We start from the raw sequence: 16,501 nt of genomic DNA on the forward strand, positions 1-16,501 counted from the left end.
ATGTCATTATATTACAAATACGCACTTGAGTCATTCATCTGCGGGTGTTCTACCTATAGAAAATAGGAATGCAATGTTCTTTGCCAGTGAATAAAGAACATAAAATGCAATATAGAGCATCAACCATAGATGTTGTACTTTATATTGCTTAATTTTCCATTAATAAATTTGTGACATTGCATATTTATTATTCTAATATGGATAATAAATATGTCAGTTTGTCTTGTAAATTAACTCATGTGCTCTCTCCAGCTTGTAATTTTGTCTAGTTCATATCCTCTGAATATTATATTCTAATTCATTTTTAAGATTCAATTTTTTATGTGTTTGGCATACCATTGCATTATCATCATAGAGCGAAATGCATGATGTAGATTTAAATATAGTGATAATATCATCAGACTTTAATTCTACTTGAGCCTACACGATAACACATATAAAAGAGTGACTAATATTGAAATTATGATGGCTTTTCTCAAATTAGATTATTTTCCTATTTTCAAAGAAGTTAGATGTTAAATGTATATATAGTTCTTTCTTAATGTATTATGCAGACTCTAATGCCTTATATATGGTAGGCAACTGACATTCTTTTTGTAAAGGATGAAAAAGGAAAATGAAGCAAAAGAAAGCCAATATTTTATAAAGAAACATAAAAGACAATTGACTTCCTCAAATTTGTTACCTTAATCTTCTTTGCACTTAATATCTGTCATATAGTCTAGTTCTCATAGATGCACAAATATTTACTGATGCCACTATTTTTCTAAGAGATAAGAACAGATTTTATGACAATTCTAGAAGAAGACTAGAATTATATAATATATAATTCTAGAAGATTCTTTCTCCTCACACACCGTACTATAAATATATAGCCTCACATAGCTAGGCTACTCACAGATCAAAGTTGAGATCATTTCACGTGCACATCTTTGTGCATATATTCACTGATTGATTACAAGTAGTTCTCTCTTATTTACCTGCCTTTAAGACACCTAAAAACTCTATAGTAAGAAGGGAGAATCATCCCCCAAAATAGCTTGTGAAGCATCATGTAGATCAGCAAAGCCCTAAGTATACTCAATACCACCAAAAGGAGGATGTTGTTTAGATAAAGTAGGAGAACAGAAGCAGTGACTCTGGTCTCTGGCTCCAGAATGGCTCTAAGAAAGGTGTGCTTTAGTGCCTAAGAAGGGAAGTCTGTTGTTTCCTCCATTATTCCACAACCACAGCTAGTCTGGCTGGTCTCCATTTAGAAAGACTTTAAATAGAGGAAAGAATCATGGAGGTTAGGAGAGAGGAAAAGAAGGTTACAAGAAAAAAACGTGACATAAGAGTAATAAAGTTAATTAGCTTCTTTGAGATATATATCTTCATTTAAGATGCATTTAAATTGTTCATTTTTAAAATCAGCTCTTCATGTCTTTATTGTCTTATGTTTTTTATAATTTGTTATAGATGCACGTGATTCTGAAATGTCAGCTTAGTTTTAAAACCCTAAAACGTAAAATAGACTAGCAAATCTTTTTTTTTATGTTTTACTTCAAGCTGGCAGCTACTAATTACATAAATCCAATATTTCTTATTCCAACATGGATGACCATAACTATATAAAAATTATTCATTAGACAATATTCAGTCTCCATTAATGTCTTTTTAATATGTATCTAAATTCAGTAATTATTTTATTTACTTAATGATGTTATTAATAATGCTTACATTAACTTTCCTAGAAATAGTTGGCATTATATCTTGCTTGCAGAGACATGAAGAGACAAAAATGTTCAGTGTTCCATACATGAGTCTTTCTATTTTACCAAATTCTACACAAATTCTAATTAGAACAAAGCTTTGTTGAAGGACTTCAAATGTATATTCGTTGATAATGAAGCTATTACTGGATAGATAAAACTATAAATCTGTTTCATTAATTTTATCAAATTGGAATTTTTGACAGAAAGAACACTAAAGGCATGTCTGCATTTATATTTCAATATGACCTTCAGCTGAACCATCTAGAAAAGTTGACTCTAGTGAGGGGATTTCATTAAGGGCCAGATGTGCAGCATTGCCAAGGGATCAGCATTGGACATGTCTCATTATATGTCTTTGTGAAATTTGTGCTCGTTTGCATTGATATAGCCAATAGAGCTTTTTAGAAAGCACAGTAATCACAATTCTCTAAAAGACATGTAGTCAACAGTTATTTTTCTGGCAGATTAAAAGGGATTTTCTGGCAACTTTGAAATGTCCAGTTGGCGTGTAATTGGAATTTTACGAAATATAATACTTAGGAAATTCCAAATAGACTGCCTTTAGCATTTATATATATAAATGCTGTATGTATTTATATTAGAGTTTTAATTTGTTGTTTTCTGCTTAATATTTTATGCTACATATGACTTTAGTGTATTTACAGTTATTTTGATCAAAACATGTTTCACATCTATATTCTTGTTTAAAATTAAAATTTTGATGAAAATGTTTGTTTTTGAAGCTGAACACATTATTTTCCTCATCATCCAATATGTATGATTGTCTTGCACATCTCTCTGTTAAGAAACATACCTCTCTCCAACTAAGTTCTTTTAATACAGAAAAATCTAGTATAAAATAGTACTTTCCAATTTGAGTTCAGTTTAAATAGTTTAGGATATCTAAGTGCTATGCTCTTTTTTGATAGAGAAAAAAGCAGTATTTTTAAAAATTGAAATATGTATTAATTATAAACAGGTCTAATTTTGAATTTTTAATGCTTTACAAGTATTCTGTGCTTATTTTAATCTTAAGTAAGTCTATAGCAAATTAGATTTCTAAGTAAATTTTAGATTTTATTTTTCCATTGATTCCAGTTTTCCAAACAGAATATAGACTCATTTCATGTTCCTTGTATTTCCATTCTCTTCTCCATCTCACAATAGATATGAAAGTTCTTTCATACTTGGGAAGACTGTTTTCCATATTTTTATTTTTAAATGTGTAATTTAATGAAAAAAAGTACCCATTGAAATTACTGTGAAATTCTTATGGAGGGGCCTTGTGTAGCAATTTTTATGTCAAAATTACATGAATATTTAACAACTGTGTCTAAGTACATAATTGCTATGCTCAAATTAATATTCAATAATTAAAAGTTTGAATTAGTATTCAAAACTTTTAGTTTCCTCACCACCTTAACCACTATTCTGCTCTTAGAAAACCTGCTTTGTCCTGCCTATGTTATTATACTCTGTATAAGACAGTGTAATACTTCTTGTAATACAAAATAACATTTAAGTAACAGTATTTCCTTGTCTCTTAACCTTTACTCTAAGTAAAAGTTAAGAAGATGATTCCCACTTTGTTAATAGTATTTCTTGCAATTAACAAAATCGCCTGGTATTTTTTCCTTTGCAATGTAGTATGCACCTGAGGATATAATCGAATATGACTATGAGTATGGGGAAGCAGAATATAAGGAAGCTGAAAGTGTAACAGAGATACCCACTGTAACTGAGGAGACAATAGCACAAACTGAGGTAAAAACAAAGAAGCCCCTTTGTGTATGGTGTCCTGATGTTTGTCATCCTGTGGTTCCTTGTGTCCACTGCTCCTCAAACTTATCATAAACTTTTCATTCACCTGATTTCTACAAACCCATAACTGAGATTTTTATTTGACAGTAGCTGTCCTGAAGGAATGATGCTCATTTTGCTTTCCTTATCCTTCCCTTCATCCATGCTCTTTTTTTCCCTTTCCCTTTATTTATGTTTTCCATTCCATCTTTCACCACATTTTACAGAAAAAGAAATCCAATTTCAAAAAGAAGATGAGGACAGTGGCCATTAACTCAAAGGAAAAGTCCAAAAAGTTTACACCCCCTAAATCTGAAAAATTTGCATCCAAGAAGAAGAAAAGTTATCAAGCAGCAGCAAAAGCCAAACTAGGGGTGAAGGTAGCAAAGAAAAAGCAATCAAGATCTCTCCTAGATAAGCTGGAAGATCTCTGATGATGAGTCATTGTCCTAACCCAACTAGATAAATACTCATTTGGCTAATAGATTGGTATTACCTTTCATTTTTACTCATTGCTTTTCTTTTGAATTTATCATTAGGCAAATATTGTTGATGATTTCCAAGAATACAACTATGGAACTGTAGAAAGCTACCAGACAGAAGCTCCCAGGCGTGTATCTGGACCAAATGAGGTAATACTCGTAGACAGTATTAAATCACAGTCCAATACTTTAAAATGCGGACTATATCTTGATATACCTCACTCTGGAAGAATCTATTGCCTCTGGAAAGTTTGATGTTTTCGTTCTTTTACTGAGATAAGAGAAGCGATAGCATTGGTTCGCTACTACTAAAAACAGTTGATTTGAAATCAATGTCAATTCAGGTTTTGCATGACTCTGCTTCATGCAAATACTAAATTGATCAAACTGAATTGGCTGCTATCATTTTCTTGATTGCTCTTTGAACTAAGCAAACTTCTCAACATGTTGTGACAAAGGGCATTCACAACATGATCCTGTGAGGAGCAAAATCCTCTAAAGTGAAAATTGTATCGTCAAATGATACAATTAGAATTTATTTCATCTGACCTATAATTATGAATTTTTATGACAGCAAGCTTTCTGATAAAATGTAGTCTTAGTGGATTCTAATAGCTATTTACATTTTCAAACTTGTTAGGAGTGTGATGTTAATTATGGTTAAAATAATATAGCTTAACCTTTCCATTCTTTTCTATGAAAGTATGTAAGTACATGTAGCTACAAATCAATCTTCCTGAATTTTATATTAGGCATACTTTCTTATCATGAAAAAATGGGTGTATATTTCAGGTTAACTTTGTTAAATACCTGGCATATCTAGTATGAAGAATACCTGAGTAATTTAGTTATTAGAAAATATATATAATGTGTCCCAGCGAGGCAAATAAATTCAATGGTGCATTACATGCAAACACACAATTTAGAATAATAACATTTTAGGGTGATAACAGATTTTGTTTCACCTAAGTCCAAATTATTCATTTTCCAAAAATGGATATCTTGATTCAAGATATGTATTTATCTACCTAAAATTGATCCAGTTTTTTGGTTCAGAGTTATGAACATAGTCATATTCTGATCCAGGATAATACAAATTCCCCCCTAAATAGTGTATCCCCTTTGTCTAAGAATCCAAAAATATTATGATCATTGGATATTTTATTTTAGTTAATTTTAAATTAATCATATAACCACATTTTTCATTCACATGATTTTGTGGAATACTGCTTATTTATTCAATATTGCTCGTTCGTCTAGATTCACTGTGTCATAGAAAGCAAGCTGCGTAGAAATGAAATAAGCAGCGTAGCAAGATAAATTATTTAATTTGAACTTCATCAAAATCATAGTATGGCTCAAAAATTGCCTAATAAATATGATCAGATTTATACTGGTAAGGAGGAATGCTTATGAAAAATAGAAAATTGTCCTAGGTTTGTTTGTGTATATCCCTGAGGAAGTATTATTGATATAATTTTTACTTTTAAGTGCATATTTATTCTTTCCTCTTTATGAGATTTAGTGGTGATATATTCTATTTCATTGTTTTAAATTTTGAGGATTATAATTTAAATTTTATTTGCTTTGAAGAACTCTGTGGTGAAGTAATACATCCCTGTGTAAACGTTGCAATTATAAATCTTGATTAATATTGTTATTAATATTTTATTTTGGGCATGAGAGTCAAACTTATGTGGCTTTTCTGGTAGCAATTGTATTTCATAATGATATTCTATGAGATTTGAAAATTATGCAATGCTTTAACTATATGCATATTTTATTAGTCAGATCTTAAACTCTAAAGTAAATATCAAATTGACTAACAAACTTTTTCAATGGAACAAGCAAATACACATGTTGACTCTATGTGAATATTTGCAGTTTATTGGGAAAAGTGCTTTGAAAGCAATATTTCTTTGTGCATGCCAGTGTACAAAAATATTTCTTTCAATGATACTGAAAGGCTGTCTTCCCAGGCCTTCAGACTTGCTTGAGTAGCCCTCCAATCGCTTCCCGTCACGTGCCATCGAACTGTAATTGCAAATGCTTACCTTGCTTTACTAATAGTAAACTTCGTGTTCTCCAATTCCTTGCAACTTAAATTAATAGCCAAATCCAGTTGAAGAAGTATTTACTGAAGAATATCTAACTGGAGAGGATTATGACTCCCAGAGGAAAAATGCCGAGGATACACTATATGAAAATAAAGGAATAGACGGCAGGGACTCTGATCTTCCGGTAGATGGAGATTTAGGCGAATATGATTTTTATGAATATAAAGAATATGAAGATAAACCAACAGGCCCCACTAATGAAGAATTTGGTCCAGGTGTTCCAGCAGAAACTGATATCACAGAAACAAGCGTAAGTCAGTATTACGCTTTGTGTCACTGTATGTCTTATTTTTTGAAGTATTTTCGTGTTCATCTTGGTGTCTTTTCAGGCTTAAAATACAGGTTGTGTTTTTATATAAATTATGAGTTTTATCACTACTAGGAAACCTTGATAGACTCTTCCTCACGGGAATCTTCAGCAGTTAGATTTCTGGGCACACTATTGGAGTCTTCATTTGAAAGTATAATCTTGAATAGAATTCTATCCAAATTTTCTTGTCATTGATGAGAGTAAAATATAGTCATTATGATTCTGAGTAGTAAGTGTAATTTCTGATTTTTAGACTATTTTGTCAAATTTAATTTGCTGACACTTTTTGCTTAATGCCTTGGAATAATAATTGAAGTCTACAGATGTCTTTATCTTTCCATAATGTCTTTAGGAAGCAATTGTTCAATCTCATGCAAGATTCAGTATTAGTGTTCATTATGCTTTCCTTTTTGTATTTTCAATACTTAAACCTTTAATACTTAGTTTCTGTTTTAAAAAACATATTTTCGTAGGTTGTTTTAAATGCACTTAGGTGATTACATTTCCATTAAACAAATATTTAAATTGCCTTATTTACTTAAAGACAGGCTGTTTGGATTTTTCACTCAACAGATAAATGGCCATGGTGCATATGGAGAAAAAGGACAGAAAGGGGAACCAGCAGTAGTTGAACCTGTAAGTACTGGTGTGAACACATTGTAAAGGCTGGTACAATTATTTAATTTATATTATGAGCCATCATCACCTTCAATTATTATGTATGCTCATGTATTACCATTGAAAATTTTATTGTCTTCCCCTTCATAATTTGCCACAAGTAATGAGTTAGTAAGACCATCTCTGGCAAGTGGAGTTTCAGTAAACCGAAAAATAGAGAGAGATGGAATTTTGGAATTTGAAAGTAGCGGAAATTTGTCTAGTTTGGTTCTCTCCTTTTGTAGCTAAGGAACTTGAAGATCTAAGTAACCTTCCTGAGGTTCAAATGTTTGGTAATTGAGATATAACCAGACTTTTTCTCTTCTAGTTTCCAATCCAGCAATTTTTCTTCCAATTTCTAATACTTGACATTGTTAGAAATGCATTTTTTGACATAGACACTATTTGTTTTGTATCTAAATAACATCATGTAATAATATGAAAATATATGTTTTTTAAATTCACTTTCTTTTCTTCCGTCAAATAAAAGCTCCAAGTGGCTCCAAAAGTGATTTTTAAAATTTACGTTTACATTATTACTACTCAAGATATTGGTAATCAGCAAATTCTTGCTGGAAGCAATTTTACTATTGTTCTTCCTAATCAGCAACTTGGGAAAACCATTGTAGTAGAACTAAAGGTTATGTGTATAACTGTTTGCCTCAAGATCATGAAGATCATTTCAGAAATTGAAAAGACATAAAAGTTTTTAAAAAAAATGTGGAGCAAGATAAAGATTAAAAAGATAAGTGTATAAGGACATTGTTGACTATCTACTCCGTTATGCTAAAATCTGTGTGCCATATATTCATCAAAGACTTTAAAAATATTTTTTCAGAATGAATTTGCCTTAGTTATGAAAATTTACACCCACTTTTTAAATGACAAAACAATTTTCAGCAGTGCAAAGCTGCAGTGGAATCATAAACATTTGACAACTGATTTCTTATGCTAAAATAGTACTCTACTCTCTTGTCTATTTAAGACCTTATCCCATATTTATCACCAATTCTTTTGCCTTCACTTTTCTTCCCTTTCCCTGAATTAAAGTGCTTAGATGCCACTTACTTCTGTTCTTTCATTCACACAGCAAATTTTTATGATGTTCCTGCTTTGTGCCAGGCTTTATTCTGGGTGTTAGGGAAAATCTGGTCAAATGTCTTTGTTTTGCCCTTCTTGGGAGCACTTAGCATATTCTTCTTGCAATATTACTTATCTGAACATTTATTTCCTTTCTAATTGATTCACAGATTCTCTGAGGACAAGGACTATGTCTTCTATCATTTTGAATTTCCTCTCTTACCCATGCAAAAATGTTTGTAATTGGTTTTATATGGTAGGAATAGAGAATTCACTTTTGAAAATGCAATGATGTGCTGCTTTCTTAAAGCCGCTTAAATAAGAGGTTAGGGATTACTAGTTTCCATACTAATGATTGTCTATCTTTTTTTAATATAGGGAATGCTTATTGAAGGACCACCAGGGCCAGCAGGACCTGCGGTATGTAAATGTCTTAAGATTATTTTCGCCTTGATTTTTTATTATAATGAGATATAAGATTTCTATTACATTATTGAATTTATTTATTTTAGACTAACTTAAGTATTGAATTATAGAGGTAATCATTTGTTTAAAGGATCTAGTGGCCTTGAATTGCTTTCTGATTTGGCTATCCAAATGCCATTCTTTTGAGAGCAGTGGAATTAAATTTTGCTTTAAATATTTTTGTTGCTTGAATATCTCCACCTCGTCTAACCACATTTTCAACATTCTACCTAAAAGTTATGAAAGAAAGAGCCCTTCTCATTTTTATTAAAGAGGTATAGATATATCTCAGTGAATGAAATTGAGAATTCTAAGTAGATTTTAGCTACCTTATCTGTGCTTCTGAATGGAGTGATTACCTGTCAGCTTCCATTGTCATTTCCTAGTGAGGCTGATGTCACTCAGTGTGTCTTTATTTTCAGGTTGTTGTACTGATCTGATTTTGTTAGAAATCTTCTGTCTTTTGTGGAATTAATTAAATTCTTGTCATCTGATATAAGTATGTGATACTGATGCCATTAAATATTTTTACCCATAAAAGAAAATGTAAAAATGCCTCCAAGCTAAATGGTTTCTACATTTCAACTTTGCTATCACATTTTTGAGGTCTAATTGCTTGAGTATACCGTTTCTGCACTGACCTGGGAACCAACTTCTACCTCAGGGACTTTACATTGGCATGCACTCCTTTCCTGTTTTTTGGAATGTCTGCCTCCATCCTGAGAGCAGCTTCAGAGAGGAATTGTTGAACTAGCTACAAAGGGGTCCCTATATATTGTCTTTTCATAGGAAGATAAATAGGGCAATTGTTTGGGAGACAAGTTTATATTTATGAAATAAACATAAATGAGATCTTCTTTGATTTTAGTAGGATGAATTTGCCTGAATACTAATGAGATTAGGAATCTGACTCAGATCATGGTTTGTTTCTCTGCAGGGTCTTATGGGTCCTCCAGGTCTACAAGGCCCCACTGGACCCCCTGGTGACCCTGGCGAGAGGGTAAGTGAAGGGACACCTCATAGCAAAAGAATGTAACATAGGTTGGAAGAAGTTTAATATGTTATTCTTCTCACCAGGGGGAAGTCTATGAATTCAATGTTGTGCAACATTTTGGTTGACTTTTCTAACTATAATTTTAAAAGTGAGGGTAAAGAATGTACATTTATCTATGTTATAATCAGTAAAAATCCACTTTATTTTCGATGAATTCCCCTGGTGATATGAACTCATTACATTAGATTCAGCTCTTCAATTTGAATTCCAGACATATTTTTCCAGGGACTCCTATGGGTATTGAGTTGGATACTGATAGAATGATTTAATAAGCCTGAATTTTAATTTGAAGATCAAGTCTTGGGTCACATGGTGAAATAGACAATTTGTGTTAAATCTGTCCAAACTGTTCTTGTAAAATATCTTTCTCTTTTTTTCTCCATCCTTGAGTAACCATTAACTTTATGCATTATTAAAATCATGTAAAACTATTGCCATGAATCATAATTCTTTCTAGGAGTAATTATTAAAGGGAGATTAACCAAGAAGAGAACAAATGCAAATTAGATAATGAAGATTTGTTATTAAAAGTTATTCTATTTCTAATAAATCTGATTATTTTATTTACTTACTTATTTTTACAATTTCATTTACTTTCCTAGGGTCCCCCAGGACGTCCTGGCTTACCAGGGGCTGATGGTTTACCTGGTCCTCCTGGTACCATGCTAATGTTACCGGTATTTTTTTTTTACTGTTCTAAAGATGACTTTATGTTGAACCATATTACAGAGAAATCAAGAAAAAACTATTACATGAGGTGGAGATGCTTAAAATCAAGTATCTCGGAAATTATGGGAAATTTTACTACACAAAATTCTGATAAATATCAATCTCTGAATTAGAACTAAGGTCTCATTATTTGATTACACTTTTAGCAACAAAGTTTAGAGATTTTCTTAATATTTCCAATCATGTGCTTTATCCTGAGTCAGTGACTAACATGCATTTCATGTGTTATTAAACATAAGATTAATATACTATTTACCACCATATAAACTATAATTGGTACTTTTTAAAGAAGATATATCTGTAGTGTTATTATTCATTGCTCCAAAATTATTTGCTTTACCATACAATTCCTTTTTAAAGCTGGTTGCCCTAGTTCTCTGGGAAAAAGCTGATTTTTTTTTCCATTTTAGTATAATAAACAAAGTTTCAAGTAATAATTAGAGAGTGATAAATTGACTCGTGCTCCATTTTGAATTAAAAGTAAAATGCAGCTTTAGAATTTCATGGAGGGATTTTAGGAAAGGTCAGTTTTCTAGGTTTTGTTTTTTTTTTAAGATTTTATTATTTTTTTTCCCCTTTTTCTCCTCAAAGCCCCCCAGTACATAGTTGTATATTCTTCGTTGTGTGTCCTTCTAGTTGTGGCATGTGGGACACTGCCTCAGCGTGGCTTGATGAGCAGTGCCATGTCCACGCCCAGGGTTTGAACCAATGAAACACTGGGCCGCCTGCAGCTGAGTGAGTGAACTTAACCACTTGGCCACGAGGTCAGCCCTCTAGTTTAATTATTTAAGAAGGGTAAACAAAACAAATGTATCTCCAGGAACATTTCCTCTGTATTCATAGAGATTCCAAAAGGTTTGCTCAACAAAATAGCAATTGATTTATAACCAACACTGAACTCAGTACAATTTGGAATTTTTACAAATGAATAGAATGGGTAGCATTTGTGCAGATATAAAAATGCACGATGGCTTATTCCAGAGTTTTCAGAGATTATAGAGTTTAAAATTGGAATGGAGTCTCTAGTCTCTTCTACAAATGGTAAAATGTAGTCTAGAGAACTTCCATAATGGGCAGAAGGAGAATTAAAAATAAACCGAGGTGTCATGATTATGGCAGAGTTACCTTAGACTTTTGTAAAATCCCACCATTTTAAGTGATTTTATCTAGTAATTAAGGCACCTATTTGTCAAAGCCTAATTTTGAATTTCTTTATGTTATCTCTTCTTAGTTTCGTTATGGTGGCGATGGTTCCAAAGGACCAACCATCTCTGCTCAGGAAGCTCAGGCTCAGGCCATTCTTCAGCAGGCTCGGGTACGAAAGGATAAACACATATTCCCATAACCTGATTCCATGTCAAAGTGTGTGTGTGTGTGTGTGTGTGTGTGTGTGTGTGCGCATGTGTGTATTACGTGTATGGAAGATGGTACTATTACAAACAAAATACTTCTGAGTAGTATATTGAATTTAGATGGAAAAACCGCTAAGATTATATTTATTTTTCCAGTAGGAATATTTTATTTAATTGAATATTACAGTTAAATAACTGACCCTTGCAGTATTGCCATATATAATTCTAGCAAACACATGTACGATATCAAACAGATTTTTTTTTTTTTTTTTCAAAAAGTGTTGATGGATGTATACCTGGCACTCTCTATCTTTCACATCCAGTTTTCCCTGCTGAGGCATAAGTCAATGATTAATGAATTCAAGTAAGAGAATAAAGTTGAAATAAAATTATTCCTCCTAATCATCTAGATTATTTAAGATATCCGAAGTAATCCATAAAATTAAGACATTCTTGTATAGGAAAGAAATCTTAAGATATGTATTCTAAACTCTAAGCATTATAATCTATAATATTTTTACAAAATCCATTCAGTTTATAATCCTTTGTCAACTGAAAGCTTCCACTATTTGTATACTTATAAAATATATATTTATTTTTTAAATTTGCTTCCTTGCAATTAAAATATGCATAAAGAAATTTAAAAAATAGACCAGGAAAGAGTTGGGAGTGATATAATATTTTTATTCATAGTACAGATTTTTGGGGGTTTTTGTAAGAAAAAAGGAAATTGAGGGCTTATGGTTGGTATAGATATGGCTACCACTTTCTAAGCAATATAAATCATTTCTACAATAACTTTTTATTTATCATCATGAATTTATGAGTGTATAAAATTTCTGAAAACATGAATGAAGTTTGTAATTCACCATCAATACAATATACTTTATATATTTCCTAAGACTATTAGTTTGAAAAGATACCATTATTTGGTTAATCATATATAAAGATAATGAAACATTTAAATATTTGATTATTAGAAATTAGCATAATCCAACTTTAAAAATACTTAAAATAATTTACTATTGATTCCCTCAATTCATCTTATAAAGTATATTATTTTTAGCAAATTCCTCATTTACTAGTCCACTTGACCTACTTGGAAATAGGTAGCAAGCATTATAATTCCAATTTTTCAGATATTTAATCTCAAGGATTAAGAAGTGTATTGTCAAAAATCTCATGGTGAGTCAGTAGTGAAACTTTGGAGATCCTATTGTTTTCATCTCATGCACTTTTCTAATATGATTTTACGTATTATTTCTATTACAGTATTATTTTTGTCATCTTGTTTTGATAATCTAAGGTTTCGTCTTTTGGAATCACTAATATTCAAAAATGGCACACCACACTAATTTAACATCTATCAGATATTTATCCTTTGTACTCTACTTTTTCCAGCTTTTTAAGTATGCTAATTTCACATTTCTAATATTCATAGTAACAATAGTGCATGTAATCAGTCTATCATGCGTATGATTATATACAATAAATGTACTTTTCTATATAGCCTTAATTTGTGATTTGTTAAAAGAACTGTTATATCATAACACTTTCTGATCCATTTTGCTAGCCTGCTTTACTTGTCAAAGTTTTACCTAAAATATTGTTAGAATATTTTTATTTAAAGCACCTCAAATTATTCACCTCTAAAAGTACTTTCAATGAGAATTGCGTCTGCATATTTAAGATAAGTCTATATATTATTCTGAAGTACACTTCAGAGTAGAAAATTATCAGATACTAGATTTCTTATTCTAAAATCCGTTTTAACTTTTATCATTGAATAAATCATAATAATATATGGTGCAAGATTGTATAGGAGTTACAACAGTTTAAAAAATGTCTCATCCTTATTTAGGTAATTTATCATTCCAGAAACTTACAGCTCTTCAGCAATCGGGCGCTCTTTCTAGCATGTAGCTATTATAATTGTGTTGATCATCTATTACTTCCTTAATAGCTTATGCAAATGAATATTGTGGTTTCGTATGCTTGTCCGGAAGAACATTCCTGAGCTTGATATATTTTATTTTCTAGATTGCTCTGAGAGGTCCACCTGGCCCAATGGGCCTAACTGGAAGACCAGGTCCTGTGGTAGGTTACCCAATAAGAGACTGTGTGTTTAAATTTTCATATTAGTGGTTCCCTGTGCTACTTTAGCCGGGCATTGTTTATGTCTCTGGTTGGTCAAAATAGGCTACACATACCTGCTTATGGTTGATTTTGTTTCCATTAAAAAATCTGTTTCAATTCAGTCCTCAGTAAATTTTGATGAAAAGATTTCAATGAAGAGTTTTCAAATCCAGTAAATACAATGAAAAATGTAATTGAGTCATGTATTTGGCTATTGATTTCTCAAACTATAAATATAATTTATTTGTTTATAATGTTATAATGTTTAGAGTTGCTAAAATTCAATTTTTCATTAAATTCTTGAGATTTAATTTTATGTTAAACAAAATTTTACTAAAAAAGAAAAAATATTTGAAGCCAGTGAAAATTATTTCACAGTCTTAGGAGCAAGCAGGATACTTGGCTTAAACTTCACCTTGCCTTCAGGATTCCACAAAGTGCTTCAGATGGTAGAAAAATTATTTTGCCTTTTAAGGACTTGGAAAATAATGGTTTTATTTTTCCTTACAAGCTTCCTAATAAACTGATATATTCCAATATCTTTAAAAAATATCTTCAAATATTTTGAAACTTACCAAATGTTAAGTAGTACCAATTCACAAAAAATATAGAGATTCTTTTCAAATCATACTTTTTTCTTAAGAAAAAAGACCACAAGGATTCAAACCTGGGTTCTCATTGATTTTATAATTAACAGAATAAGTAATTTCTATTTTAAATGTTTGCTTTTTCAATATAAAGAGTGCTTATGCTGTACTTTCGTATGATGTTTTTTATATTTTCAATATGCTTTATTGAAATAATGGCATTTATAGAAATTGTTACTTTGAACTTTAAAATCTTATCTTTGATTTACTTAGTAGACACTCATAGCAAACTATGTTATTCAAATTTGGATCTCTAAAACTGTATTTTCCAAAGGAATTTTCCTACTTATCTTCCTGACAAACACAAGCCTAGTGGAACTGTAGAGGGTAAGGGCCTTGATGAGTGGAATCAGTGAAAGCATGTTACACTAGCAGCTCCTGTTTTCACCACGCAATCATTAAAAGCCTGTGATTCACAGTGTGTTAGCAAAGAGAAAACACTGACAACCGTGTACACATTCTCAGTGTCATATCCAAGATTAATTAATTTACTACTTAAGTTTTTGTTATGGAAAGTTTTAGCTTCCTTAAATACTGAAGGTAGGTATTGAGAGAAAAGAATCATATTGTTTCTCTTTATCATTTTCTCTTCTATTATCCTTTATTCCAAAGCATCGAATTATTACAGACTTTCAAATTTCTGTTAGTTCTAGAGTCTAAAAGTATTTTATACATTAAAATATTAAGAAAACAAAGTGTACATCAATATTTTAAGACTTAAATGTGTACGTTCTTCCAATGAAAAATTCCTTTATTCAATTGCTTTTCCAATTGCCTTTATACATAAATAAAAGTCTATGTTATAAAATATGCAGGAAATGTAGAAAATGCTGTGCTTTCTTTCCTAACCTGTTACTGTCAATTATTTCATGATGAGTATTAGAATAAGTGTTTGGGCAAAGTAATTATAATTTGTTGAGTAGAGGTTATATATAGAGGATATAATGCAGTAAATTAATTAAAAATAAATTGACTGTCCTATAATAGCATTCAGTTCGGTGACTAATAATCTGATTTAATGTAGAACCCCAGTTTTTCTCATGAAGAAATTTAGTTGCAAGAATTCTTAATTAGAAACTCGAAAGTCATCATTCTTATAATTTTCAATATTAGAATATTCATATTACTTGACTTGTCATATATCTTGGGCATCACATTAATAGTTATTTTACTTTGGAGCTACCAGGAGGCTATAGATATCTAACATTTTCAGACTTAGCATAATTTCAATCTTTTTGTACTTTGAGTCAATGAACTATTTAGTTGAATATGTATTAATGTAAATAAATCAGAAACTTCTTAAACATACAAAGTATACTTCTTCAGTATGAAGTGTTGTCGCCATGTTTAGTTTTAATATTCTAAAGCTTTTTAAGGGGATGAATGGCCTAGTATTTATTTTTAAAACTCACAACACTTTTATAAAGTAATTTTATACTTTTCCTAGTCAACGTGCCATGTTTTTGTTGCACTTTTTGAATTATGTAAATGTTCCTAGGAGGCGTTTATCACAAGGACTTATTCTTGTGGGAAAAACCAGACCAATCTGGGAAAAAATGCTTTGATATTATTTCAGGACAATTATAATGATAGTAATAGCATCTGTTCTTGACATTTTAATGCTATAAGATTCAGTGTCTGATAAATTTCTGAGTATAAAAGCAATAACCTTTTGCCAAGTCCTTGCTGCAAAAGTGCATTCAGTGTATGCCTGATTCAGTGAAAACGTGTTGCCTCTAGTACTGCACCACAGCGTAATGATAAATCATGCCTTCTGTCTCATCGGCAGGGCTCTGATGGTACACACATTAAAGGAAAAGTCAGTGTGATTTCATGAAACTGGCTTCTGTGTCACTATGCATAAAATACAGACTTTTAAATGTAGTTCACACGAATACAAATAAAGTCTGAGGAGAGA

At 31.3% G+C, this 16,501-nt stretch overlaps 1 protein-coding gene across 6 annotated transcripts in view; it reads left to right on the plus strand.

The window, feature by feature from the left end:
- The window catches only part of COL11A1 (collagen type XI alpha 1 chain), a 196,779-nt gene that overhangs the window by 64,487 nt on the left and 115,791 nt on the right, over positions 1 to 16,501 (plus strand). The window contains exons 6-14 of one of the 6 annotated variants that reach the window (XM_001918115.6): positions 3,402 to 3,518; positions 4,094 to 4,186; positions 6,149 to 6,403; positions 7,037 to 7,099; positions 8,579 to 8,620; positions 9,603 to 9,665; positions 10,322 to 10,396; positions 11,680 to 11,763; positions 13,841 to 13,897. In XM_001918115.6, coding sequence (XP_001918150.3) covers positions 3,402 to 3,518; positions 4,094 to 4,186; positions 6,149 to 6,403; positions 7,037 to 7,099; positions 8,579 to 8,620; positions 9,603 to 9,665; positions 10,322 to 10,396; positions 11,680 to 11,763; positions 13,841 to 13,897 — 849 coding nt within the window. Of the gene's footprint in view, positions 1 to 3,401; positions 3,519 to 3,781; positions 3,935 to 4,093; positions 4,187 to 6,148; positions 6,404 to 7,036; positions 7,100 to 8,578; positions 8,621 to 9,602; positions 9,666 to 10,321; positions 10,397 to 11,679; positions 11,764 to 13,840; positions 13,898 to 16,501 lie in introns of all 6 variants that reach the window. The other 5 variants (XM_023641533.2, XM_070267264.1, XM_023641535.2 and 2 more) reach the window with 5 other exon arrangements.

This window comes from Equus caballus, chromosome 5, assembly GCF_041296265.1.
Source record: "Equus caballus isolate H_3958 breed thoroughbred chromosome 5, TB-T2T, whole genome shotgun sequence".
Classification (NCBI taxonomy): domain Eukaryota; kingdom Metazoa; phylum Chordata; class Mammalia; order Perissodactyla; family Equidae; genus Equus; species Equus caballus.